The sequence below is a fragment of the Balaenoptera acutorostrata genome, chromosome 4, assembly GCF_949987535.1.
Source record: "Balaenoptera acutorostrata chromosome 4, mBalAcu1.1, whole genome shotgun sequence".
Taxonomy (NCBI): domain Eukaryota; kingdom Metazoa; phylum Chordata; class Mammalia; order Artiodactyla; family Balaenopteridae; genus Balaenoptera; species Balaenoptera acutorostrata.
Genome location: NC_080067.1, coordinates 31635042 through 31661759, shown reverse-complemented (window position 1 = coordinate 31661759; position 26718 = coordinate 31635042). Strand labels below are relative to the sequence as shown.

General features: G+C 34.7%; 1 protein-coding gene across 2 annotated transcripts in view; it reads left to right on the top strand.

Annotated features, from left to right (window-relative positions):
- PLOD2 (procollagen-lysine,2-oxoglutarate 5-dioxygenase 2) overlaps positions 1–26718 on the top strand; it is a 107170-nt gene that overhangs the window by 32971 nt on the left and 47481 nt on the right. For both annotated transcript variants that reach the window (XM_007188096.2, XM_007188095.2), the window contains exons 2-6: positions 7347–7438; positions 10120–10256; positions 21353–21516; positions 24646–24758; positions 26301–26364. In XM_007188096.2, the coding sequence (XP_007188158.2) occupies positions 7347–7438; positions 10120–10256; positions 21353–21516; positions 24646–24758; positions 26301–26364 (570 nt within the window). The remainder of the gene's footprint in view (positions 1–7346; positions 7439–10119; positions 10257–21352; positions 21517–24645; positions 24759–26300; positions 26365–26718) is intronic.

The following is a 26718-nucleotide window of genomic DNA, read 5'->3' as shown; positions in this document are numbered from 1 at the left end:
CAAAGTTCTCCTTAATGTAGCAGGCCAAACGTCCGATAATGTCTTGTACATGAACTGCACAGGTTACAGTGGGATCGTCACCTCTTTCGTTAAGATTGTGTTTTTGTTTATTTGTTTGTTTTGGTCAGCAGTTTCACACATTGGCTTATTTTTGAGTTTGTATTTGAGTAATGTTATGTTAAAATGAAATGCTTCTCAATCAGTGGAGGAGCAGGGTATGATTGTCTTATCTACCAAATATTTCCTTTATGGAGTCTATTTGGAGTCTTTGCTGTATGTCTCTAGCCTGGCCTCTGAGCCCAGAATGTAAAACTCAGCCATGTATCAGACATAATCAATTAGGCCCATAGTGTCTCTTTCAGATGAAGAAATGCTGCCTGTAGCTAGAAGCATAATGGGTCAGCTATCCCCAAGACAATTTCCAGGTTCAGCAATTCAGTAGGAGGACACAGATGATTTAGCATATCGTCATATTGATAGCTATGACTTTTTACATTGAAAGAATACCAAGCAAAGTCAGCAAAGGGAAAAGGCACATAGGCAAAGTCCAGGGGAACCAGACACAGCTTCCAAGAGTCTTTTTCCAGTGGAGTCACAGAGGATTAGCTTAATTCCTCCAGCAACTAGTTGTGACAACACATGTGAAATGTTATTTGTTGGGAAAGCTCCTTAGAGACTCAGTGCCTAAGGTTTTTATTCGGGGCTGGTCATAGAGGCAACCTCTGTACCAGAATTCCGAACTCCTAGAAGGAAAGCTGGTGTTCAGCATAAATACCTTGTTTGTACAATTCAGATACAATGAGCTGTTCTTATCTGAGAATGGTGGGAATCCTCTCCAAATCCAGCTTTCCAGATGCCAGCTGAGGATCAATCCTGCAAACTAAGATTGAAGTCTTAGGCTTGCTATGTTATCTCTTTTCTGTACATTTAAACAGATATTAATTTTAATTTTAAACAGATTCTAGCCTCTTGACCTCTTACCACCAAGTGAGGCCACATGAAACATTGGAAAGAAATGGAGTTTGAGGAATACCCAAAGTTCCACTTCCAGCTTTGCTAGTAACTTGTTGGGTGACTTTGGCTAAGTTAACCTATTTAACCTTATTTTCTTCATCTATGAGTTGGATGTAATAATGCAAACTACATAAGGATTTTGTTGGGAACAAATTATTTTATACACCCACACAGATAAAATATAACATCCCTTGTTCCTGAATCCACTCATTCAACAAATATTTATTAAGAATCTACTATATGCTAAACACTTTGATAGGTCCTGGAGGTGTGTAGTGCTGAGCAAAAAACATCCTGCCTTTCTGGAATTTACAGTCTAGTCGGAGAAAGAGACTTTAATCTTGAATAATAATCATGCAAATTAATATGTAAATACAATTTGTCATAAGTGCTCCAAAAGAGAGGTAGAAAATGCAGTGAAAATGTGTAATGGGCACTGACATACTTGAGTAGGTCAGGGAAGTTTCCCCCAAGGAAATGGCGTATGTGTAAGAATCTCAATGAATTGAACAGGCAGTGGTTGCATCAAGAGATCAGAGGTGACATTAGATAAAGGTTTTGCATAGGCTCTTCTCCTCAGGGTGGGAGGGAGCAGGCATTGTTGGAGAACTGAAAGAAAAACTGTGCAGTTGGAGCAGAGAGAACAAAGGGCAGAGAGATAGTGGGTGAGATTAGAGAGGATAGAGGTAGTCAAGGACCACATTGAGGTAAAGTAGCTTGGCCACAGTGCTAAGAGCAATGGAAAATCATTTAAGGATGTTTAGCAATGGGGTGACATGATTAGATATCTAATTTTTTTGAAAAGATTAAGTCTGCTTTGTAAAGATATGATTGGAGTGGGTATAGTGGGATTTAGGAGGCTATTGTGAAAACCTGGGCTAGTGATGATCGTGATTTGAGTTAGCTTGCTTGGAGGTGGAGAGAAATGAAAAGATTTGAGAAGGTGTATCTGCAGTTACTTGCTAAATTATTTTAGTGCACAGTTTAAATTGAACTGTTTTTACATAGATTTTTTTCCCCCATTACAGTTGCCTCCACCCCTTATCTGTGGCAGATAAATTCCAAGACCCCCAGTGGATGCCTGAAACTGTGGATAGTACCGAATCCTATATATACTCTGTTTTTTCCTGTACATACATATCTATGATAAAGTTTAATTTACAGATCAGACACAGTTAAGAGATTAACAACAATAACTAATAATAAAATAGACAGTTATAACAATATACTGTGATGAAAGTTATGTGAATGTGGTTTCTCTCAAAATATCTTATTGTATAAAGTTAATGCCTTTTTATCTTAATTAAGCACTTACCATGCACTGTGGCCATGACTTTTACAGTTTGAGGCAAGACAGCAAATCTAGCATGAATTTCTTTTTCTTTCTTCACAGTTTCACAGATAGGTTTGTTCCTAGCGTAGATCTTAGCAACCTCAGCATGTGCTTTCCTTTTCCTTACTAAATCAAGAACATTCACCTTTTCATTTAAAGGAAGCACTTTACAGCTTTCTTTGGCTTATTTGAATTACCAGCATCACTACTCTTGTGCTTTGGGGCCATTATTAAGTAAAATAAGGGTGACTTGGACACAAGCAGTGTGATACTGTGACAGTGGATCTGATAACTGAGATGGCTACTAAGTGACTAATGGACAGGATACACTGGACAGAGCGATGATTCACATCCCAGGCAGGACAGAACGGGATGGCAAGTGATTTTACCATGCTACTCAGAATGGTGTGCAATTTAAACAACTTATAAGTTATTTATTTTTGGAATTTTCCATTTAATATTTTCAGACCATGATTGACCCTGTGGGTAACAGAAATCTTGGGTAAGGGGACAGTATTGTACTAGCATCATAAAATCTTGAGAGTTGGAAGAGATATTTGGTTCTTGAATGAATAACTCTGGTAGAGAAAAAGATTGAGTTGCATAACTTGCTGAGATTTGCACATCAACTCCCTTACACATTTATCTGTTGAGTGGAAATAATAAGATACTGTCATTAGACATATGTATGGACTTAAGTGTATCATCCACTTTACATATATTAACTCATTAATTCTCACAGCAAGCCTATCAGGTGCTATTATTACACACATAGATGAGAAACAGATGAGACACAGAGTTTAAGTAACTGACCAATTTCAAACAAGTAATAAATGGTAGGTCTGAAACTGGAACCCAAGTAGTTTGTTGTCAGATCCCTATGGCCAACCACAATGGCAAACTATGACCCTTAGGCCAAATCTGGCCCATGGCTGTTCTTGTACAGCCAGCCAAAAAACTAAGGATTATTTTTTTTTAATTTTAAAAAAGTTTTAAGGAAGAAAAAAGGAGAATCGTGACAGAGATTGTATGTAGACCACAAAGCCTAAAATATTTACTATGTGGCCTTTTACAGTGAAAGTTTGCTGGCCCCTATGCTAACCATTCCTAAGAAAATGTGTTCCTTGGATAGAAAGTTGAGCATCACTGATCCTTACAGATGAAGGGCATGTCTTTCATAAAATGAGTTATTACAGAGTAAGAACAGTATATACTCAGAGCTCCTTCTGTGGTAGAATTATTTTTCTTGATTTTTGCAAATTTAAAAGTAAGACTGGGAAAGTTTCTTGGGAAGTAGGAGAATTATCCCTCTGAGTGAGATCAAAGGCAGCTGGGCTGGCACTGAGTTACTGAATGTAATGCCTGTTATTAAGACAATGAATTTCAGCTGGATTTATGGGCTGATTTTTTTTTTTTTTTTTTTTTTTTTTTTTTTTTTTTTTTTTTAGCATTTTGTAGATAGGATATATTAGCCAAAAAACTTCCTGTTTTAAAGCCATGATTTGTTTTTGGAAAGAAAAATTAGATCAGCTCTAAAAATTGATGAATTCTGGTATTATGTCAACAACTATTTGGAGAAAAAAAAAAAAAAAAAAGACTAACTAACAATGCCATTTTTCCTCCCCAGAGCTGTAAGTTCATTAGTAAGAAAGAACATAGCGGGGTGTTTTTTGTTTTTTTGCCTTTCTAAATAAAAAAGATTTAGATTTTTGGAGAAATTCTGTTATTCATCTAAATTTTCATAGGGGGCTAAATATTAAGCCACTTAACAAATATTTATTAAACCTTACTATGGTGCTAGGTATTTTGAGGGACTTTGTAAATATGATTACAGAAGTTTTTTTTTTTTTTTTGCTATGATGTGATTTTCATTTGATAAATGGTTGTTGTAATAGACCACACTCTATAGATGCCTTACATGTTTCTTGCTCATGCAAACTGTATTAACTGTTTTCTAAGAGTCAGGCAGTGGCTTTAGAGTTTACGTTTGGTCACAGTTGGGCTTCCATTTATCTTTTCTTTGACACCATCTTAGACTGGTTTTGGTAGTGGTTGATGGGTACCCATTATTCAAGCCCATTTCTTCAATCATCTCACTTGATCCTTTTGGTTGTTGTGGGTGGATTGGGTACTAATTATAGTTGTTTAAATTATAATATTGTCTAGTTAGAAAATTTCTTCTGTCTATTCTGTTTTTCCTTTTACTTAGATGATTCAGATTGTTGAAAAGAGTTTTATATTGAATATTTTTCTGATTGGAAGATTAGGGATTGTGCATAAAGTTGAACTCTCTCTTTTTTTAATTGTAGGGCTTTCCAAACATTTATAAATGGAACCCACTTTTAATAGTCATCATACGTGGGCAGTCTTATTTACTCTTTATCTTCTTCCTCCATTGTCTCCCATCTACCCCTAATAATTTTAAAACAAATCACAAACATTACTTCCTTTCATTGAGTAAATACTTTATTACTTGTCTCTAACTTATAAGAACTCTTTAAAAAGTATCAATGCCATTAGCATACTAAAACATTAGCAATAATTCTGTAATATTGACAAATACAAGTTAGTGTTCAGATTTTCCTAATTTTCTCATAAATACCCTTTTACAGTTGACTTTTCAGATCAGGACCCAAATAAAGGCCATGATGTATGTTTGGTTGAATTGTCTCAATTCTGGTGATATGCTGTAATAGTTTCCCTTTCCTTTTTTCTCTTTTGCCATTGATTCTGTAGATCAGTTGTCTTCTGTCCTTATATTTCTGATAAATTTGTGGTATAAATTTTAGTGGAATCTAAAGTATGTGTCAACTGTAGGTTAAATTTTTTGACACGCATACTTCATAGGTGGTGAACAAGTTGGACTGTTGAACTGGTTGGCAAGAACTTGTGAGTGGTGCACGTCAGCACTTTCTTCTTTTACTTCCCCCAGTTGAGTAAGATTTATTTCTCATCACAGTCACCATAGTGAATAGCAGGTAAGAAGAAACAAAAGTTTCTACGTAATGTTATTGAACAGGCCTGCCTTTGACAGAATTACTTATTTATTACTTGGTTTTGCTTTTTTGTAATTAGCAACAGTACTGAAGCAACAGGAGTCCTTATTTGGCATAGGCTTGCCAGACACCGTCAGACTACATATTTTTAGGTTTGCCTTCTGAGTCATTAGATTCCATAACATTTCTGTCTACCCAAGGGTCTGGCCAACGTTACTTTTCTTTTTTTTTTTTGAACGTCTTTATTGGAGTATACTTGCTTTACAATGGTGTGTTAGTTTGTGCTGTATAACAAAGTGAATCAGCTATATGTATACATATATTCCCATTACTTTTCCTATTAAGGATGATAAAATCCTTGTTGTTAGTTTTGTACTGGAAATTATAAGTATAAAAATCCATCCAGGCAAAATCTATAAACTTTTTTTGTGTAGAAAAAGTTAAGAAAGAAAGCTATCTTTAGTCATTTTATTACGCAGAAAAGAGACTTCAAAAGTATTCCTTTTACTCTTATGAAATAAAATCTTGTATTGCCTATTTCAAAATTTATTGTAAATGATAAATAGGTCAAGTTTTCTTAATTGATTAAGCCCTGTTTGAAACTTTACAAATGAAATTTTGTTTTTTAAAGAATAGTTAATTGAAAAAGTACTCTTAAAATATATTTGCTTCAGCCCTGACAGCTTTAATGAAAATGACTTTTATTTTTCCTTAAATATCTACTTCTCATAATGGTGAAAGTTATGTGAGAAATACATATTTCTAGAAAAATATCTAAGAATGTTAATATTTATTTTCATGAAAATGTTTTCCTTTTTTTGGTTGACTTGTTTGAATTTCTTTATGTGTCTTACACTTATGTGTATTTTGTTTAAAGTATTTTCAAAATTTGATGATTACCTTGGGTCATATGAAATTGTTCTTAATTGATTCCTATAATACATTAATGCTATATATTTCATTTTCAATGATTGTCTACTGTTTAAGGGATACTTAACACTGTCTGACTTTTTTCTTATTGGTAACAATCAAGTGAGAGTCAGATGATATAACTCGGTGCCTAGAATGTTAAAAAGATGTTAATTTTGTTTTCTTAGTCCTTTGGTCCTCCTGTATCCTAAGGTTAAAAAAAAATGCCCTGGCTGCTAACCTTTGGCATTTTCTGATGCACTTGTTTCTTTTATGCATTTTTCCAACATGTCTTTTCCCGATAACCATTGTCCTTAATAGCTTCTACAGATATTTTGAAATGACTCCTTAAATCTATCTGCTTCTACTAAGAAGAGGTGTTTTGTTAGATTGAAAATAATAATTCATTATAAAATGGTGACTCAAAGCTGTATTTACCAGGGCAGTGCTGATTTTAGTTCCTTTTATTCTTTAAAGAAAAAACAAAGCACTGAAGGTGGTATAAATGTGGATTTTATAGACTTCCCGTATACAAAAATTCATTGATAGGAGGAAAAAATTAAGATTCTCTTTCTAAATATTTGTTCCCAATTCATCATAATTTATTTTAAAAAATTAGGATCAGTCTCACGATTGGATCTCTTCTTTTTGTACATGTGCTTTGAGGAATATAATGTGCTTTTGGACTCACTGATGTGTGTAATAAATCAGTGATGACTTATAGGTGACAGTGAACCTTGTTGATTAGATAACATTTAGGAGAGTTTGTCTTTACAGATAAAAACTTTGTGCATTTTATGGAAGTGTTTCTCTTAGTGTTGAAATCCTCTGTTGAGGGCATGCTTTACCTTAAAAATAAATGCACTTTTTTACCATTAAAATAATTCATTATTTGGCAGTCTGTCATTTGGCAATAATATAACCAACTTTAATTGCCTAGTTTTTCAACAGCTCTTTGTTTAGCCTCATGTAGATGAACAAACCAGAACATTCCCATAGGTTTAATGAGGTCTCTAATCACTGCGGTGATCTGTAAAGTGTGAGGAGTTAGCCTCTTGGTAAACTGTCTTATGTTATTCCCCCTGTCTTTGCAGATAAATTGTTAGTCATAACTGTAGCAACAAAAGAAAGTGATGGATTCCATCGATTTATGCAGTCAGCCAAATACTTCAATTATACTGTGAAGGTATGGTATCTCTTTTAATTCATGGAGATGTTAGAATATGTGCCAGAAGTACATTTTTCATAACAACAACAATAACAACCACAACATGATCTGCAATCCCCAGAAGGATGATGAAGTTGGGTTACATAATGGTGTCAGTTTACCTATAATTGGTTGTTTTAAAGATACGTTTTGGCCTTATTAATACTCTGCCACTCAGACAATAATTTCTTAATATTTACTAATGCTTTGTGTAAACATGTTCTGTAAAACAACAGAAAAATATATTTATACTTATATTTCTTTTGGGGGATCATGTACAGGTACAACATAATAAGATTTGACAGTAATTTTTTTCACTTACTTTGAAGAATTTTTTTCTGTAATGGGTTTGTCTACCCTGAGAATTGGAAACATTACTGTGAAGGAGATACCTTTTCTGTTCCAGTATTGAGAGGTGCTTTTCCTGTTTTTTTGTTTGTTTGTTTCAGAGGAATTTAATAACATTATAAAAGTATAAAAGGGTTTTAGAAGACTTATCTCCAGGGAAATAGCTCACTGATAAATGATCAGAGGAAACCTGGGGTATTTGGTAGGACTGGTAAACTGAGCTGTGAAAGGCCTGCCTTTAAAAAAAAAACCAAACAAAAAAACTTATTTATTTTCTAATAGAAATTAGGCTATGTCATCCAGGTCTTTTTCACATGCAGAGGAGAATAAGGAAATATCCCAGGTAGGAAAACAAATAAACTTAGTACATTTACAAAACAAAACAGCAAAACAAAAAAAAAAGGGAGAGAAAAATTGCTTTTTTGCCTAGGGAAGAACTGAGCTGTTTCAGAATGTAATGCACAAAAAAGGTAATATTTGCTACCTAGCCACTGGAAGACTAGGTACAGATGTTATTAATATAGAATAACTATTAAAGAGGCTAACTTTGCTAGAAAAGAGATGTAGATGTTTAATGTAGGATAAATGAGAAATATGTTAGAGAAGTTTGTTAGAAGGGAAATATTGTAGTATGCATTGATAGGGGGCAATATGAAAGAAAAATCAGGGTAAAATAATGCTGAAATCCAATGAGGGGCATCTCAAGGGGAGAGTGTGGAATATTTTTTACATGTGAGGCACTGTGTTAGGACCTTCATATATGGTATGCTGTTGATTCGTTGTATAAACCATGTAAGGTAGGTATTACTTTACGTATTAGTGAGGAAAACTTGCTCCAGGGTATGCACCTGTAAGGCGTCAAATGCTGGACCCCAGCCCCGTTTGACTGACTCTGGAGTTTTTGATCCTCCTGCTGTCTTTCCATTGTGCAATGCAGTGGTTCTCAAAGTGTGGACCCAGACCACCAGCATCAGCATCATCTGGGAAATAGGAATGAGGATTCTTAGGCTCACCCTCACTTACTGAATCGCAGACCCTGGGAGAAGGGACCAGCAGTCTGTGTTTTAACGAACCCTCCATGTGATTCTGATGCATACCAAAGTTAGACACACGGATGCTGTGGATAGAAAACAGAGACTAGAGCTTAATCAACACAGTGCTGCACAGAGTAGGCGCTCAGAAGCACCTAGGTCTGGTATGACTGCAATATTGGAGAAGTCCAGAAGGGTTGTAGAACAGAAGTGAAACAAATCTTAGGGCCAGAGGAGGTCACTTAGGGCAAAAACAAATAATTCTATTAAACTAGCCCCCTTATGAATCCAGATGCCTGCCACAGTTTGAGTTAACATTTATCCCTTCAGTATAAGTAGTGATGAAGTGCTCACTAGAGATTTGAGGCTGGGAACCCCACGAGCTCTTGTATTTGGCTCAATGTTAAGTAAATTTGGAACTAATAATATTTATTTTCTAAATTAATTTGATCTTTTCCTTTTGTATTTATTCTTAATTTCACTCCCCCTGAATTTCACAAATCTTTTAGTAGATCCTTATTTGGGGAACTTCAGACTTTGTTTTGGTGAAACTAAGATACAAGGCGTGTGTGTATGGTGGAAGGGGGCATAGACCTGCTTCCTGCTCCCTCACAGCCAGGTGAGTCAGCAGGCATATGATTCAGGAGGCAGCTGCTGAGGCTAAGCAAACAAGAGCCGAGAATGGCTGCAGACTTAGCTCTGAATATTGTGCTTAGGCGATTTCTTGTATTGATAAATTATTAAACTTTTGAGGGTAACCTAAGCTTAAGATTTTTAAGGTAAAGAAGGTGACATTTGACTTGATGCCCTCTGTGTTTCCCTGGACAACCCATTTGGTTTCAGCAGGAAAATCGCTTAAGGGCCCCGGCCAGGAATCACTGAGTTTCCAGGGCTCCCAACGTTCATCAGACAGATTTCCTGCCAGATTGAAAAGTGTTATGGAAAGTTTCTTCATTTTCTTTTTCATTTCAGTCTGAATAAAGAGAAATAGGATGTGAGAAATAATTTCTGGGGCTTCCCCCACCAACCCCCAGCTTCCTTGGATTAGACTTCACTTTTGAAATGGTAAAATTAGGAATGGCATTTTACAGGGTAAATACTATTGAAGAATTATGACCTAACCTAGGCATCAAATTTTTTTCTGTTTAGCATCATGACTTAGTGTAACATTTAAAGAGTGATACTGTGTTATACTGTACAAGTTGCTGGTGACTTCCAGTTTTTATAATCCTATCATAATCTGAGTTTTGCCCAGGGATGAAATGTTGATTTCATTTATAGGTCCTTGGTCAAGGAAAGGAGTGGAGAGGTGGTGATGGAATTAATACTATTGGAGGGGGCCAGAAAGTGAGATTGATGAAAGAAGTCATGGAACATTATGCCAGTCAAGAGGATCTGGTTGTCTTGTTTACTGAATGGTAAGAGAAAGAACCTGTGGCTTTCTAAGTCTGTATTAAATTATTTTAAAAGAGTTGAAATTCGTATTTGTAGATTATATATTAAATTATTTTATTCACATGGGATCATTGTTTTAAAAAGTAGATTTTACTCACAATTATAAAACCATGGTCTGACGTAGTTATGTAATATGATCAAATTTGATGAGTTACCATAAACACCAATGGGAAAACAGGGCATGAGCTAAAATTTTTGTGAAATTCATGTTTTAATCCTCACTTGAGATGGAATAAAGATCATATTGAATTTTTCTATTGAGAGAGCAACTCAATGGATTCTGGTTGTCTGGGAGAAAATACATCATGTAAGTTATAAGTGAGAAATAAAAAAGCCTATGTTTAATAATAAAGAAAAACCTTTCTCATCTGTAAATATCTTTTCTTCTACTAAATTTGGAGTGTTCACTGTGTTTCCATCTTCTTCTCACATGTTTTTAATAACATCAAGTTGTCATGAGCCATTATTGGTTGCCACCTTCTTTCTTCCATTTTCTCTACATTCTTTTTTTTTTTAAACTTTTTTTTTTTTGGCCATGCAGAGTGTGGGATCTTACTTCCCTGACCAGGGATTGAACCCACGTCCCCTGCATTGGAAGCGTGGAGTCTTAACCACTGGACCGCCAGGGAAGTCCCTCTACATTCCTTTTTATTTTTATTTTTTGGTCATTGGTCATCATTTTAAATCCCTTTGCAATTTTCCTCTTTAACTTAGGAAAGTTATTTTATATCTCTCCCTCAATTTGAAAATCCAAAACCACAGATTATTACAGATGAAAGTAAGAACAATGCTTTTATGCAAATGTTAAATAAAGGCAGAAATTTTGAAATGAAATGGACATACTGAAGTCCTGGTGCCGTCAACACTTACAGGTTTTGAAAGGGTCCATATACTGGCATCTGTAGAATGTCTCTGCTGTCTCCTGGGAAAAAATAAAGTTCTGCTTATAGTTATTTATTCTTGCAACATGAGGTGTGGTATAGATGGTGTTAGCTTGTGTACTGAGAATTTTTCTACAGAATCTATTATTATGTATTTTTTTACCCTTAGAAAAAAAGAGCAGGAAGTTGATAATAAACGGTTTAGATTAAATATTGAGTATGTTTGGGTTAAAATTACCATGGATTTTAAACAACCATTTTGGTCAGCTTGAACTTGCCACCCCTATGTTTTGACTTTGACTTTGGGGCAAATTCTCCTTGTAGAAGTTACCACATATGAGCCAGTAATAGTTTTGGATTCCCAAACCTCTTTCTGCATTTTAGGAAGAACTCCTTTTCCTCTCCCTTTCCTCTCCTATCAGGCTGCCCCTCCCCGCTATCCCCCATCTGAGATTTAGGGTTGGAAGAAACTGGTTTAATAAGGGGCCAATTTGTTTCTAATAAGAAAAGGGACACTGTGAGATATCTGAAGACTGCTTGAGGTTGCATTTGTTTATTTAGATGATACTTTAAGATCCAGTGTGACAGAAAAGACAACAATAAAATTTTAATGGAAGGTCCAGTGTGTGCCAGGCACTGTTAGTATTTGGGATTTATCAGTGAACCAAAGATAAAATTTCTTGACAACTCCCTCTCTGAGAACGGCCAGCTAACCGAAAACATGCAGGCCCAACTCAGCCAAGCCCTTGTCTAGGAAGAAGCATTAACATTTTCTCTTGTCATTCCCTCCTGCCTCATCTGTCCTACTGGAGGAACCTAGGGAAAATGAATAAGTAACCAAGATAAAGAAGGATGGACAACTGGTGCCACTTTAGAGCTCTTTTCTCTTCTTTTTTTTTTTTTTTTAAAAAGTACTGTGTACAAGTGATCAATACAGTAGAAATTGTGGGTAATCCAAGGTCTGGGAGAAATGAATTAGACTGTAAATTATTTGAAATAGGAAAACCATTTTGCAACAATATTGCTAATCTCCTCATTAAGCTTACCTCTGGTTAAGGCTACAGTTCAGAATTTATTATAATTTTAATATATCAAACAAATTCCTACTTATATGATTTTTTTAAAGGACAGTTTAACTGTACTAATTAGTTTTATGGAAGCATAGGTTACTACTATATGAAAAAAATACCAAGATTTATGTACTTAATAGTTTAAATAGTATTTAAAAAAAAAAAACAGCTTTGTTGAGGTAGAAGTTATATACTGTGACACACTTATTTTAAGTGAAAAATTCAATAATTTTTATTAAATTTACAGAGTCATGCAGTTATCTTCACTATTCAATTTTAGAACATTTCCAATAACCCACAGTGATTCCTGTGCTCATTTAGATAGGCTTTTGTGAATTTGAAAGCAATCTTATAATATCGTTTCCATGGGATTATGTGTTCTAAACTGACTTTTGGATGAACGTTTAAAATTAGAGACTGGGTGTTTATAAATATACTCTGTAAGTTAAGATTTATCATGTTTATTTCAGATAAAAATAAATATTTTGCAAGGGTTTGGGTTCTACTTAAAACAAAATGAAAACTGAAGCTCTCCATATGAGAAAGTACCACAGACTTTTTTTCAAGTTATTTCATACTTCACTGTGTGTGTGCGCGCACGCGCGCATGCATGTGTGTTTTATTGCAATTAAAAAAGTTTGTAAAGTTGACAATCTCCCTTTGATTAGAACAACCACTAGTAAATATAATGGATTTAATGACTTTAATGGACAAAGCATGATGAGTTCTTTTGAAATAGGCTCATAAAGATTTTGGGGACAAATATTGTAACATGATAGCTGAAGATTCCCTATGGATTAAAATTATAATGATTTTATAATTCACCTTGGTCAAGGTAGCTGAACACTTTGAATTTATAATAAGGCACTTTGCATTACTTTTAGAATTACCTAGTAAAACATGTATTTCTTTTAGTCTAGTCACATTGAAGACATATGGTCAGACCTAATTATTATTACATAGTGGGCAGTTTTTTTTGTTTTGTTTTTTAAGGATAATATGTAGGCCAATATGTAACGAAAGGTGTTTTAAGTTATTGTGAGTAAATTTGATACATACTGAATATTCCCACAAACTTGTTCTGTGCTGGGTACAGTAAAACATAAACCAGCAGAGTCCAGACCTTGAAGTAAGTATGTTGTAGAATACTTTTGAGTATCAGATAAATAATAAAAACTTTGGTCATTTGTTTTATTCACTTTCTTTAAGGCTAAAGAAAATTGTTTAGAATAAAAGTACTTAGAAATACAGTTGGTGTAATTATTTGAGTTTGAATTTGGATGGAGCAGAAATTTATATTTTTTTGGTGGCACTGAATGTAACACCATTAAACAGAATACAGATGTGCTTTGTTTTGAAAGACTCCCAATATATGAAATAATTGAAAGACGTATTTGGTGGTGGTTCTTGGCCTCACCAAAAGGAGTATTTCCTCTCCGAAAATACCTACCCAAGGATTTTATATATAGCAACTCCCCAGTTCATTAAAGTATTTGTTTAAAGATGACTAGCTCTATGACTTTGAGGTAAGATAAGGGAATTGACTTTGCAATTTATAGGCTCTTGCTAACTAATGATAGCAGTAAGGTAGACTGAATTAAAAAAAACTAGAATGGTAGTCAATGTCACAATATAAAAATAAAGTTGATATTGAATTAAAATGAATATAAAGTAAAGCTGATATTATAGTAGTTTTCTAGGTGGCTCTGTTCTGGGAGATTGATCCAGCAAACACTGGTTGAAAATTGAGGGATAGTCTTAGTTACAGAAATCTTTGCTGTTAGTGTATATGCCTCATCTCACTTTGATTGTATATTGCTAGCTTTTTGTTCATGTTGAATTGTAATTGTTTTTATGCTTCAGACAATGAAGCTTAGAGCTGTACCTGATTTACATATTGTCAGGGTAAATAACAAGGAATCAATAAATACTGGGTAACAGTATATTGCATTAAAAGACAGAGAAACATCTTGCAAGAGGCAGAAATATGGTGGATGTTTTGAAACTATTTTTAAAGATTTTTTTCTTCATTCATTTGGAGAAATAAAGTGACTTAAAGGTAGGAAAGCATCCATATTTTCTAAATCTCAAAGATAGAAATTACGTTAAAAATTGATTTTTGATTAGAAACAATGAAAATGGTGCTGCTGCTGCTTTTGATCTTTCCCATGTCAACCAGTGTTTGTTTCTTTTAACTTCTAATTAAGTATTAGAAGTGACATCAGTGAGCATATTTTTCACTTTGCATTCAGAATACATGTCTTGAGCAGAAGCTTTGACCCAGGTATTGAACTTAACACTATAGAAAAAGAGATCGACACAGATCCCACCCTCAAGGAATTCTCGTATTATACTAATTCTGCAAACAAAACTGAACCAACCTAATTTAGAAGAAAAATGTGTGTCTTCAAAAAAAACTTGAATGTTGGCATAATCTCTTTAGAATCATTTACCTTTAGAAAATTGTGAAAGATTATGTTTTATTTGATCATTTTGCTAATTGTTTGTGAAAGTATTTTTATGATTTTCTTGTTATTAAGAAGTATAATTTATATGTATTAATTCTACAGGGGACCAGATCCTATCTTATTTTATTCTATGAAATAAACATTTTATACCTCTCATAATTTAGGTTACATTCCCAGTATGCCTACATTTTGTATTGTCTTACATAGTTTATACAGAAGGCAGAGTGAAAATTTTCTAAAAGCAAAGCTTTTTAAGAATGATGGCTAAAATTTTAACTATGTGGCAGATTTATTTGATGGACTTCTTTTTGGCAGTGAGGACAGTTTAAGTGTGCAGACACAAATAACCTAGTCATTAGTGATGGACAACATTTCATTAGTATGAAGGAAAGCCAAAACACATCAGTTTTCAGTTTCTATACTGCTTTTTAATTTTTTCCCTTTTTTTTGAAGGAAAGGTTGAAATCTTTAGCTGACACTTAGATATATGCAGTGCCTTCAGGCTCCTCCATGATAGTGTGAAGTATGATTAGGAATTATGTAGGAAATGAGTGACATTTTTTCAAATTGTTCAAATATTCTTATCAGTGTTTACTGAGTATATTAGTGGGTATGTTGAAATAAGGAAGAAGCAGATTGTATACAAAAGAAACATTGGTTGTTTATATATATCTAGATAAATGGTACTAATTTGTCTACTTTCTGTGTGTGTATGTATGTGTATATATATATATAATTTTCCCCCCAAACCAGATTATCTACTCCTTGAATCTTGTTTTTTTTTGAGTAAACATATATTAAACATCTGTTATTGTGTAAAATATGGTGCTAGCTGCTGTGGCTGGATCAGGGAGGTGACTGGGACAGAAATTTTGCCCTCTGGATACATTTTTCTATCCATAGGTTTGTATACGTTGTATCTGGCATGCTGTAGCTACATCCTAATAAGTGCTGGGGATTAAAAAAAAGCTTCTTGATTTCTTCATTGATTCAATGAACGTTTATTGTGCACCAAATAGTTACCAGATTTGAAAGTTCTAGTGTTGCAGAGATAAGTTTAACTATCATTTAAAATTAGAGGGAGATTTTCATCTCACCATTTATTTTACGATAAAGAGACGGATCCAGAAACACCAAGTGATAATGACAGGTAGCTAGCAGCTCGAGCAGTCTGAGGTCTTTGCCACATTCTCTCCTTGGCTGCCCTCTCCGCTAGCGTTACTCCAGCACAAGGCTACTCTCAGGAAACTGTCTGGAGAGAATGACCCTCCACCTAGCCAGTGTCCTCATTTGACTCCTACCTCTACCCAGCCTCAGTAAAAATTCTATATTCAGAAAATGAAATTGTATACCATTTGGAGGAAAACTCCCCCAAGTAATAGTTTTTAAAATAGAACCCACTTTATCCGAACTAATTAATTCCTTCCCCTTCCTTCAAAATTTCCACAATAAATTTAATCATTTCCATTGTGATTTCATTGTAATCTATTCTGCAAGTTCAGTTGGGTGGACATTTTCAACTGCTTTTTCCTTTAGGTGGGGGGGGGGTGGGGAGACTGGTTCCATAATATTGGTTTGTGGCATTAATTAGCTATGAAAATATAGATGTGTTTAAGGTGAAGACATGAAGGACCTAGAGTCTGTCATACAGAGGGAAGTAAGTCAGAAAGAGAAAAACAAATACCGTATGCTAACACATATATATGGAATCTGAAAAAAAAAAAAAAAAGGTTCTGAAGAACCTAGGGGCAGGACAGGAGTAAAGATGCAGCTGTAGAGAATGGACTTGAGGACACGGGGAGGGGGAGGGGGAAGGGTAAGCTGGGACGAAGTGAGAGAGTGGCATGAACATAGATACACTACCAAATGTGAAATAGATAGCTAGTGGGAAGCAGCTGCATAGCACAGGGAGATCAGCTCGGTGCTTTGTGACCACCTAGAGGGGTGGGATAAGGAGGATGGGAGGGAGACACAAGAAGGAGGAGACATGGGGATATATGTATATGTATAACCGATTCACTTTGTTATAAAGCAGAAACTAACGCACCATAGAAAAGCAATTATACTCCAATAAAGATGTATTAAAAAAAATAAAGACAGAATTATCAGGTGTGTTGCTACTTGCTTGCTTCAGTTTCATTAGCTTTTAAGCTTTTAAACACTAGCTGCTAATAGTTTGGGTGATTATAACTTTTGGCTTAAGTTTATATCAGTGGGGAGGAACAAATAAATAAGATTAGGGAACACTTCTGTTGCTTTCTTCTCTGGCTCCCCAGTAGGGGGAACATCCAGACGAATAAAGTCATGGATCTGAAGGAAGACCATGCAGTCTAGTATAAGCAGGCAATCCCAGCATGAAGAGTAGAAGATAAAACATTCTGTGAAAAAGGAGAGGAAAAGACCTGTGGAGGTTAAGAGGAAGGAAACGATCTTTTACATTTATGCTGCTCAAGTAGAGGTTTGTAGAGGAGGTGACCTTTGAAATGGGCCTTGAGGGTGAGTGGTTTGGACATGATTGGCAAAAGATGTGCTAAGCAGACGAAACGTCATGATTAAAGATACGGAGGACAGATCAAATAATTCAGTGTGACTTCAGAACAGGTTATTTAATGGAACGTTATTAGTGTGAGGCTGATTCATTTAGATTTTATTTTACAGGCCAGGGTTTGGTAAACTATGGACTGGCCCAGGCTCTTTTCTGTAAATAGTTTTATTGGAGCACAGCTATGCTCAATTATTTGCATATTGCCTATGGCTGCTTTGTACCACAATGGCAGAGTTGAGTCATTCAGCAGAGACCATATTGCCCTCAAAGCCTAAGGTCTTTTCTGTGAAAGGCTAGATAGTAAATATTTGCTGAGTCCTGCTTTAGACCACAGTGGAGAACCACCGATTCAGTCAGGGGACTGGCACAGAATAGTTTTCAGGAGAGTTTCTCAGACAGTCCTTGTTGGAAGTGGGGAGGAAGGTGGGTGATGTGGAGGCTTGTTTGTAGGGTGTTTGAATTAGTGACTTCTAGTGGGAGTGGAGAGGCTTTAAATTCTAAGTAGATTAAGTGGATGGAATCAACGGGATCTGGAAAAAGATTTGATGAGAGAAGCCTTGGAAAGGGAGGAGGCAAGGCTGAATGAAAGATTTTCAGCTTGGGTGCCTCTATGGTTGTTGGTGCCACAGAAACAGGGAACACAGAAGGACAAACACTTGTAAAAGTTTCAGTGACCTGTTAGAGAAAGAACACTGACGCGTCTGCTAGAGGACTCAATATGACCACATGAGGTTTCCACCTTATGGTTTTTGCAGGACCCAGGAATATTTACCACAGTAAGCTGTGGAAAGTTTTATTTTATTCTTCATTTTTAAATGGACTGATTTACTATGAGAATTACTTTTTATGACTGTTGTGCATTTTTTAGAAAGTTTGAGCTTTTAGGTTGTTGTGGCTAAAATAATTCTAAGTAGAAAACCTTTCTTGCTCTTTGAAAAGTTAAATCGGTTCAAAGAACTTTCCTGAAGTACTTAAACACAGAAACAACAGTGCTACTAGAAGAAAAGGGGAACATTTCAGCAACCTTCAATTTTTATTCAAAGTCAAATCCTCATTTGAATTACATGAAAATAAATTTTGCCTTTTACGTTTTGCTTTACAGGAATTGCTTTTTGTTTATAAAGGTAATGCCTGCTTATAAAATACTAAATTATAAGAGCACAAGTTGCTAACACTCCTCCTTCTCAAGCTACTGACGTCTGCTAATAGTTTGAGCTATACTGTGGAGATACTATATCCTTCGCTGGGATTACAAAGACAAAACAATCACTTTGCCAACTGTGCATTTATAGCTTTGAATATATGATGCTACCTACAAAATATCTGAATCAATTTGGTCCAAGTCTCCAATCATATGATTCTCTGACATAATGAACTCTCTTCATCCATCTCTCCAGACAATGTGTTGGTGTTCCTCTGCAACTTGCCAGGCAGTCTCTGCCTCAGAGGGTTTGCTGTACTTGCCTCACCGCTCGTGGCTCACTTACACGTAAAACTGGTCTTATTTCCTAATCTTCAATATTAAAAAAAAATTATATCGGTGACTAGTAGTCTTGAGGAAAATATCCCTGTTAGAAGAGATAGGATTATCCTAGGAGACAAAAATCTAAAGTGATCATACGATGAAATCAGTTGTACTTATAAGAAAAAAAGGAAGTTGATGTATTTATGTAAATATCATTTTGTGAAGTCAGATTAATTCAGTTTTGTAAATAAACAGGGAAGAGTTGGCTTGAGGTTTTAGTCAGAACAAATTTATTCTGATTTAAAATTTATCTTAAAATGTATGTGTATTTGGCTAAAAATAAAGTTGTTTAAAACTACAGACTGGTGTAAACTTAAAAGTGAGTTTTTCTCCTACCTCTTGTTTCCTCAGTCCCTTTCCTATAGTAGCAATAATGTTAATTTTGTTAACTTTTTTGAGAGATTATAATGTGTCAAGTATAGTTCTTAATTTTTTATTTTTAACAATAACTTGATGAGATAGGTACTACTTTCCCCCTCATTTTATACTTAAAGAAACTGAAACATAAAGAGTTTAAATTACTAACTTGTCTGTGGTTACTCAGATAACAAGTGACAGAGCTGGAATTAGAAACCCAACTGGCAGACTTCAAATTGTACGCACTGAGTCACTTTACGATTATGTTATTAATAGTATTAAAAATTTCCTGCCCATTGATCCTAGAGGAAAGAAAAAACTATATGCCAAAAAGTGTATCTATGTACACATATATCAATATATGTTTTAATTTTGAAGTTATTTTTTGTAACTGAAATAAAAAGCAATGATAAAATTTAAATTCTCTAGAACAATTTAAAATGAAAAAAATAGTCTATCTCTCTGACTCCAACTTTACGTTTACTAGTTTTTAAAAAATTGGCTAGGCATAATTACTAAATTTAGTTGCACATTAGCAACATTTTAATCCTCTTTTTAAAAGAAAAAAAGATTGAGAAATGGACTCTCTGGTGAGGGCGTGGATACTTGCGAAGTCTGGTTCTTTAAGGGAAAGAAAGAGAGACAGGAAACAGAGGGTAGGCAGCTTCAAGACCTGGAGACTGCAGGGACACACCCGTTCCACTCACACTCCGTGGGACAGACTTGGTCATGTGACCACATGGCTTCAGAGTAATCTTTAGCCATGTGCCCAGTTAACGTGCGGGATTCCATTATTAAAATAAAGGCATAGGAATGCCTTTGGGGGCATATGGGGGTCACTTAGCATCTCTGCCATAAGTGTAAACTTACGCTATTCTTGCTAAACTAATTTTTTAAAGTTTCATTGGATTTTTACTTTTATAGAGATGAGAAATAGTCTTTTATTTTGATAAAAATAATTCATATATAGAAAGTTATTAAATGTTGCCTGATGCATTACTACTGTCCTAGCATATTAACAAACTCCTTGAGAGCAAGTCTGGCAAAGGCATGTGGAACAGCCTCCTTACTCCCCAATTCAGATATCACAGCAGTGCCTTTGGACTATTGGCTATTAGGAAGACCTGATGCTGAATTAAAGAGCATTAGTGGGACTTCCCTGGTGGCGCAGTGGATAAGACTCCGCACTCCCAATGCAGGGGGCCCGGGTTCGATCCCTGTTCAGGGAACTAGATCCCATATGCATGCCGCAACTAAGGAGCCCACATGCTGCAACTAAGGAGCTGGTGAGCTGCAACTACGGAGCCCGCCTGCCACAACTAAGACCCGGCGCAACCAACTAAATAGTAAAAATTAAAAAAAATTAAAAAATAAAATTAAAAAAAAAGATAAAGAGCATTAGTTTACTCTTCTTATTTACCACCTGGGATGTCAAGTCATTAAATTATTATCTTTGGAAACCTTTGGTTTTGAGGTACTCTGATGTTAAAAAAAGATGCAAAAGAATTTGTAGTTGTAGCAAGAATTATAAGAATTATTCTAAGAATTATAATAATTTCATATTATAAGTCATTGTGATTCTGTGGATGAACTATGAGGAATAAAGTCTCCAGAAAAATCAGTGAAACTATAAATTTCATTTTTTACATTTTTTTTTCAAGTGTATTGAGCTTTAAAAAGATGCACTTGTCTATATACTTTTATTTTCGGATTTCAGGCTAAATAGTGATTCAAATATAAATTTATATTGATGACATTTAGTAGGTAGACACATTTTGTCAAAGATAAAGAAATCTTCAGAAATTATAATGGATGGGTACAAATTAGATAGAAACATTAGGCAGTTACAATGGCAGCTTCTGTCAATGATTGTGTTTATATTATGTTATACAGCAAGTTACTGATTTTTAACATTTCAACACTGTTTTAGAATTTTGATTTTGGAGAGTAAGTGATTACTGAAAAAAATTAATGTTAAAAAAGCTGTCTTTTATTTGGATTTCATTTGCCAATGTAATGTAAGCACTAATAATTTAATACAATCCATATAATTTAAGTTGAGGGAAGCTTGTTTGGTTTACTCTGTAAATAGTTGGTATTTAATCCTGTGTTGGATTCTAAATTCTGACTTTTGTTAGAGACTGTTTCTTGGTTTTATATGTCTAAATTCTGACAACTGTATTTTAAAACTTCTTTTTTCCCTCATCAAACAGCTTTAATGTTATATTTGCTGGTGGTCCAGAAGAAGTTCTAAAAAAGTTCCAAAAGTCAAACCACAAAGTGGTCTTTGCAGCAGATGGAATTCTGTGGCCAGATAAAAGACTAGCAGACAAGTATCCCATTGTGCACATTGGGAAACGCTACCTGAATTCGGGAGGTGGGTAAGGTGCTGGAAGAAAAGCGTAATGCAAGTCATAGTAAATTATAAATATTGATGAAACAACCTTTTTTAAAATATGTCACTGTAGACATGAGGTTTGAAATAACCATTATCTTCTTTTCCTATGGGAAAATTATATCAGTTTAAAATCCACAGTGCATTTTATAGTTGACAAAGCATTTTTTCATCTATTATATCATATGGTGCTCCTAACAGCACTAGGCAGTGTAAATGTTATTATTTCTGCATTTTAAGTGAGAAAACCCATGTTTCCCCGATTTAAGTGACTTTTCTTAGAGACATTTAGTTATTAAAGGAAAAACAACAGGGATCCAGGTCTTCTGACTATAATTTCATTAAGAATTTTCTGGCTCTAGGATAATGGGTTTAGTAAATACCCTTACTTAGGAAAAAGTGCAAGCTACACTCATGTAGCTTTAAAAAATAGGCATTACTTAATTTTATCTATATTTTAAATATATTGGAGTAATTATTTATCTTGAAATCCCTAGTCAAAAAAAGATTCAACATTGAGTGTCTAGGTGTATTTTAAGTACTGCATCAGCTATGCCATCATAGATTAAAGGAACAAATGATCACATTTCCCTCTTCCCTTCAAAATATAAAATAAAATTTGACTTTGGACCTTATTATAACTCCAAAATGTTTTCCTTAGATTGTGAATAATATAAACATACGGCCAGAAGACATGGCTGTAGGATGGGGGACATGTCAAAGAAACAAGTTGGGTGGAAATTGCAAGCCACACTGGGAAAACAGATTTTGGGGTAATTTATATGTAATAACTGATTGTATTCAGGTCAGTTCAAGTAAGTGCTGCTTGAGATAGCAGCATGTCTGGATTCTAGACTTCGATCAGTTACTTTTGTCAATGAAACTTTCAGCGAGTAATTCCCTTTCTCTGAGATGCCACAATTACTGCTGTACTCACCTGCATTTTACTTGAGCAACCCATTTCCATATGGTACCTTAGAACTTTGTCAACCCATATAAATATTACATTTTTGAAACCTCAAATCCCTGTGTGTACTGCCTAGTTTCAGCTCACTTTTTCTCTTCATCTCCATATGTTTTTAAAAAGTTCATGGTTTCGGGGATCTCCTGACCATTTTATTTTTCTCCTAATTTATCTACCACCTTTGGATTTTACTTCAATATTCAAGACAGGACCCAGGGTTTCTCATATTGGTCACTTTGTCCTCAGTATTTTAGCAGTCCTTCCTCTTAGATTTACAGTAGAGATGGCTGCCCGCTCTTGACTTCTCTGTCTGAGCAATTGAATTGGGAATGAGTGCAGCTTCCATCTCCAACTGTCAGACCCTCAGTGACACATGGCTAACCTTTAACTTATCCTAAGCCCTAGGTAGTTTAAGAGCCGCTTAGCTATGGAACTCTGAGATAAGTTTTACTTTGTATTTATTAGTTTTTCTAAACATGTAGAATGAAATATATCATATGTAAATGTATCTAGATAACGATATATCTACTCCAGAATCTGAATTTCACACAGATGCACAATACTGTGGAAACAGCAAAACACTAGCGAGTGCCTTTGTGAGCAAGTTTAATTAAGGAGAAGGTGTTTATAAGTGGGAAAGTGATCGTACAAGGACATCAAAACGTCATCCTTATGCCTTCTGTAGTCAAAATAATTAAAGAAATGCTAGAAAATCTAAGTATGTTCAGTAAAAGTTTGTGTAAGTTTATGAATGATATATTGAGAGTTATTTAAGAGACATGAGTTTTGTTTGTGGGTACATTATTTAGTTAAAAACAAAATCTTTATCATGGAGAGTAAACATGTTTCCTTATGAGGAAAATTGTACAATATTAGAAACTTAATTCTTTTGAAATAATATGACAGTTTAATAGAAAAATGTAAATCATAAAATATATATCACATACTATGAAAATAGATGTAATTCCTTTTCACTTTTTTAGGACACTTGGGATTTATGAAAAGGATAAGGAAACATAATTTTTGAAAAACAGTAGTATAAACCATTGGAAAATATCATGTGTTGCTTCTTGAATATGTTTTTTATCACAGAAGATTGGTTATAAGAATTAAAAAATACATCTTTTTCAGTGTTTTGGGATTTTTTTATTTGGCAAAAATGACACAAAAAGTGAGCCACCAGTGATTGATTTAGTCATGTTTTCATTTTGTCTTCTTTCCTCTAGTTAACAATAATATTCCTGGACCTATTTCTTTTAATTATTTTATTCCTATGAGGACATTTTAATTTTCAGGGTAACAAACTAGGTTTCCTTTCAATTCACAGGAGTAAAATTGGTCCTTTTTAAAAAGTACTGCATATCAATGAAGCATAGCAGTTTGGCTGTATTTCTGAAATTCAGGGGAAGACTCAAACACAGGAAAAATGATCCTGTTTTCTGTGTCTTTTACAGACAGCTGTTGTTGGCATATTTAATGCTTATGTTCTAAGGCCAAGGTGAACAATCCAATTTTAGACTTCCTTTCTCTAGACCATGACACACAAAACCCAGCCAGAAAATGGTTTAGCAAACACACTACTGACAAGCTCAGTGAAGGAAAAATTCCCCAAATGTCCTAGATATAAAATTTCTTTGGGATGTTTGCAGTCAGTGACAGATCCAACATTCCTTTGATTGCGTACTAACATTAAAACCACTGTAGTAGAGTTTTTTTTTTTTTTTTTTTTTTTTTTTTTTCAGAAACAGTGAATCCTTTATAAAGGATCTAGGAACAGCATTTTAGAAAGTCAGAAAGAAAATTCTTCTGTCTAATTCTAATTTTTTCCTAGTAACTCTTTTTTCCCTTACAAGTCTTCTAAAACATTAGTTCTCCCTCTTGTGTCAATTAATTTGGGGAATACGTTTATTCAAAGAGAGTCTTTGATTTTGCAATTGGTAGTAAAAACTTCCTCTCTTGCAGTTTATATATGGAAACAAAGGATACCCAATAACTCATATTTCTGTCATGATGAGCTGTGAAATTCAAAATTAAGGATTAGGACTAATAGCTTTACAAGTCTGTGCGACTGGTCTATAAAATTAACATAGACACGAGTTTTGGTCTTTGAATTCTGAATCCTCTATTCTTTCTCTTTTGTATTGCAGGATTTATTGGTTATGCTCCATATATCAACCGTATAGTTCAACAGTGGACTCTCCAGGATAATGATGATGATCAGTTATTTTATACTAAAATTTACATTGATCCATTGAAGAGGGTAGGTAATAGCTCTCACTTTCAGTGTAACTTCCTTGTTGAAATGGCTACTGGTGCTCCAGCCATTGCATCCATATTCTGGGCAGTTAACGGGCAGAATAATAAATAAAGGGCTATTTCAGTTGTGTCAGCGCTCTCTAAGTAGCTTATCTAGAAGTCTTACAAAATACTTTCTCATACTTTTCTTTGACCAGAACATATTTATTTGGCTACACATAATATGCAAAGGAGTTTTGTTCTTTATTTCAAGTTCATGTGTCCTACTAAAAATCTGAATTCTCTTATTAACGGGAGGAATGTTGCGGACAATAGCAGCCTGCCATAAACCCTAAGGACAATATTCCTGAGACTGGTTTAAATGAAACTTTGGAGAAAAGTAAAAACAAAGTTCTCTAATTTGATAATATTTTTAGTATATTCACCTAGTGTAAGTTAATGTTTCATAAGTTTACTATGTATAACCAGTACAGTTCTAAAATTTACTGAATTGTGTATTTCTAGGTGCTGTCATTAGGAAACATAAGTGTTTTTTTATGTATATTTTACAGTGAGTTTGCAACTGTAGCTGCTGCTTTTTCTTAGATAAATACTCCAGTTATCTGTATATTTTTATTAGACACTTCTTAAGAAACTGTATTCTTTAAATGTTTGTTTTTCTTCTCTCCATTTTTTTACTGTCTCTACGTGCCTGGCACGGCTAGCCTGACGACTTGGTCTCTCATCCGAGAGCAGAAACCTACTCTTGGCATGAGTGCTAGCCCATGCAGCTTGATGCTTGTCTTTCTGAGTGTAATTCAACAGTGAAAGTGCTCTGAGTCTTATTTAATTGTTTTTGCTTTAGGATGCTTCCTCTGAAATATCACTGCTGGGTCTGTAATATTTTTTGTTGTGTAAATCCTATTTAAGTTTTTCTCTAAGCATAAGATTTTATCTGGTTAGCATGTGTCTTAGTCTGCTTGGTTTACCATAACAAAATTATCATAGACTGCGTAGCTAAAATAACAGAACTTTATTTTCTCACCGTTCTGGAGGCTAGAAGTCTGAGATCAGGGTGCCTGAATGGTTGGTTTCTGGTGAGAGCTCTCTTCCTGGCTTATAGATGGCGGCCACCTTCTTGCTGTGTCCCCACATGGTAGAGAGAGAGACAGAGACAGAGGGAGGGTTAGGGCTTGAACATATGAATTTTGAGGGAACACAAAAATTCAATCCATAACAGCATGCAAAGACAATTTTAGGAGTATTATTATGACAGAGCAATGTAGCTGAAAAACTACATTGAGAATAAGATTTGTAAAGCAGATTAGTCTTTATGATTAGGTTGATTAATTATAAACCTATTGTAGCAGTCAGGGAGGTTATGCTGCATAATAATAATCCCCAACCTCAACAGCTTCACATAACAGGGGTCTTTCTGAAGAAGGTTGCTATAATAATTTATGTATAGGATCTTTAAATTCCCTAAAAAAACAAACTATATTAACATGATAGTGTTGTTTGCTGTTTTTATTGTCATTTTTAATATTTTTTCTATTCTCATTTTTAGGAAGCTCTTAACATCACACTGGATCACAAATGCAAAATTTTCCAGACCTTAAATGGAGCTGTAGGTATGCTTCCTAAATACTGGGTTGCTCATGTGTGCAAATGAACACCTGTGTTTTCAACTGTCTGTCTTTTGTTATATTCGTTTGGGGCTATGACTAAGATTGATGTGTAGGTATTGCAGCTTTTAAAAAATACTGTACTCAAGCTGAGCTTGGTATAAATACATTCAGTTAAAATCATTTCCTAAGAATAGTACAAAGAGATAAGCTTCTGCCCTTAGGTAACTTAGACTTTAGTATCTCACCATCTGGGGACTGTAGATGTAGTTTTGAATTAATTACAGTTTGTTATTACACGGTTTTCAGTATCAGCTCTTTACATTGTGAGTTACTCAAGAGTATTAGAGTATTTGAACC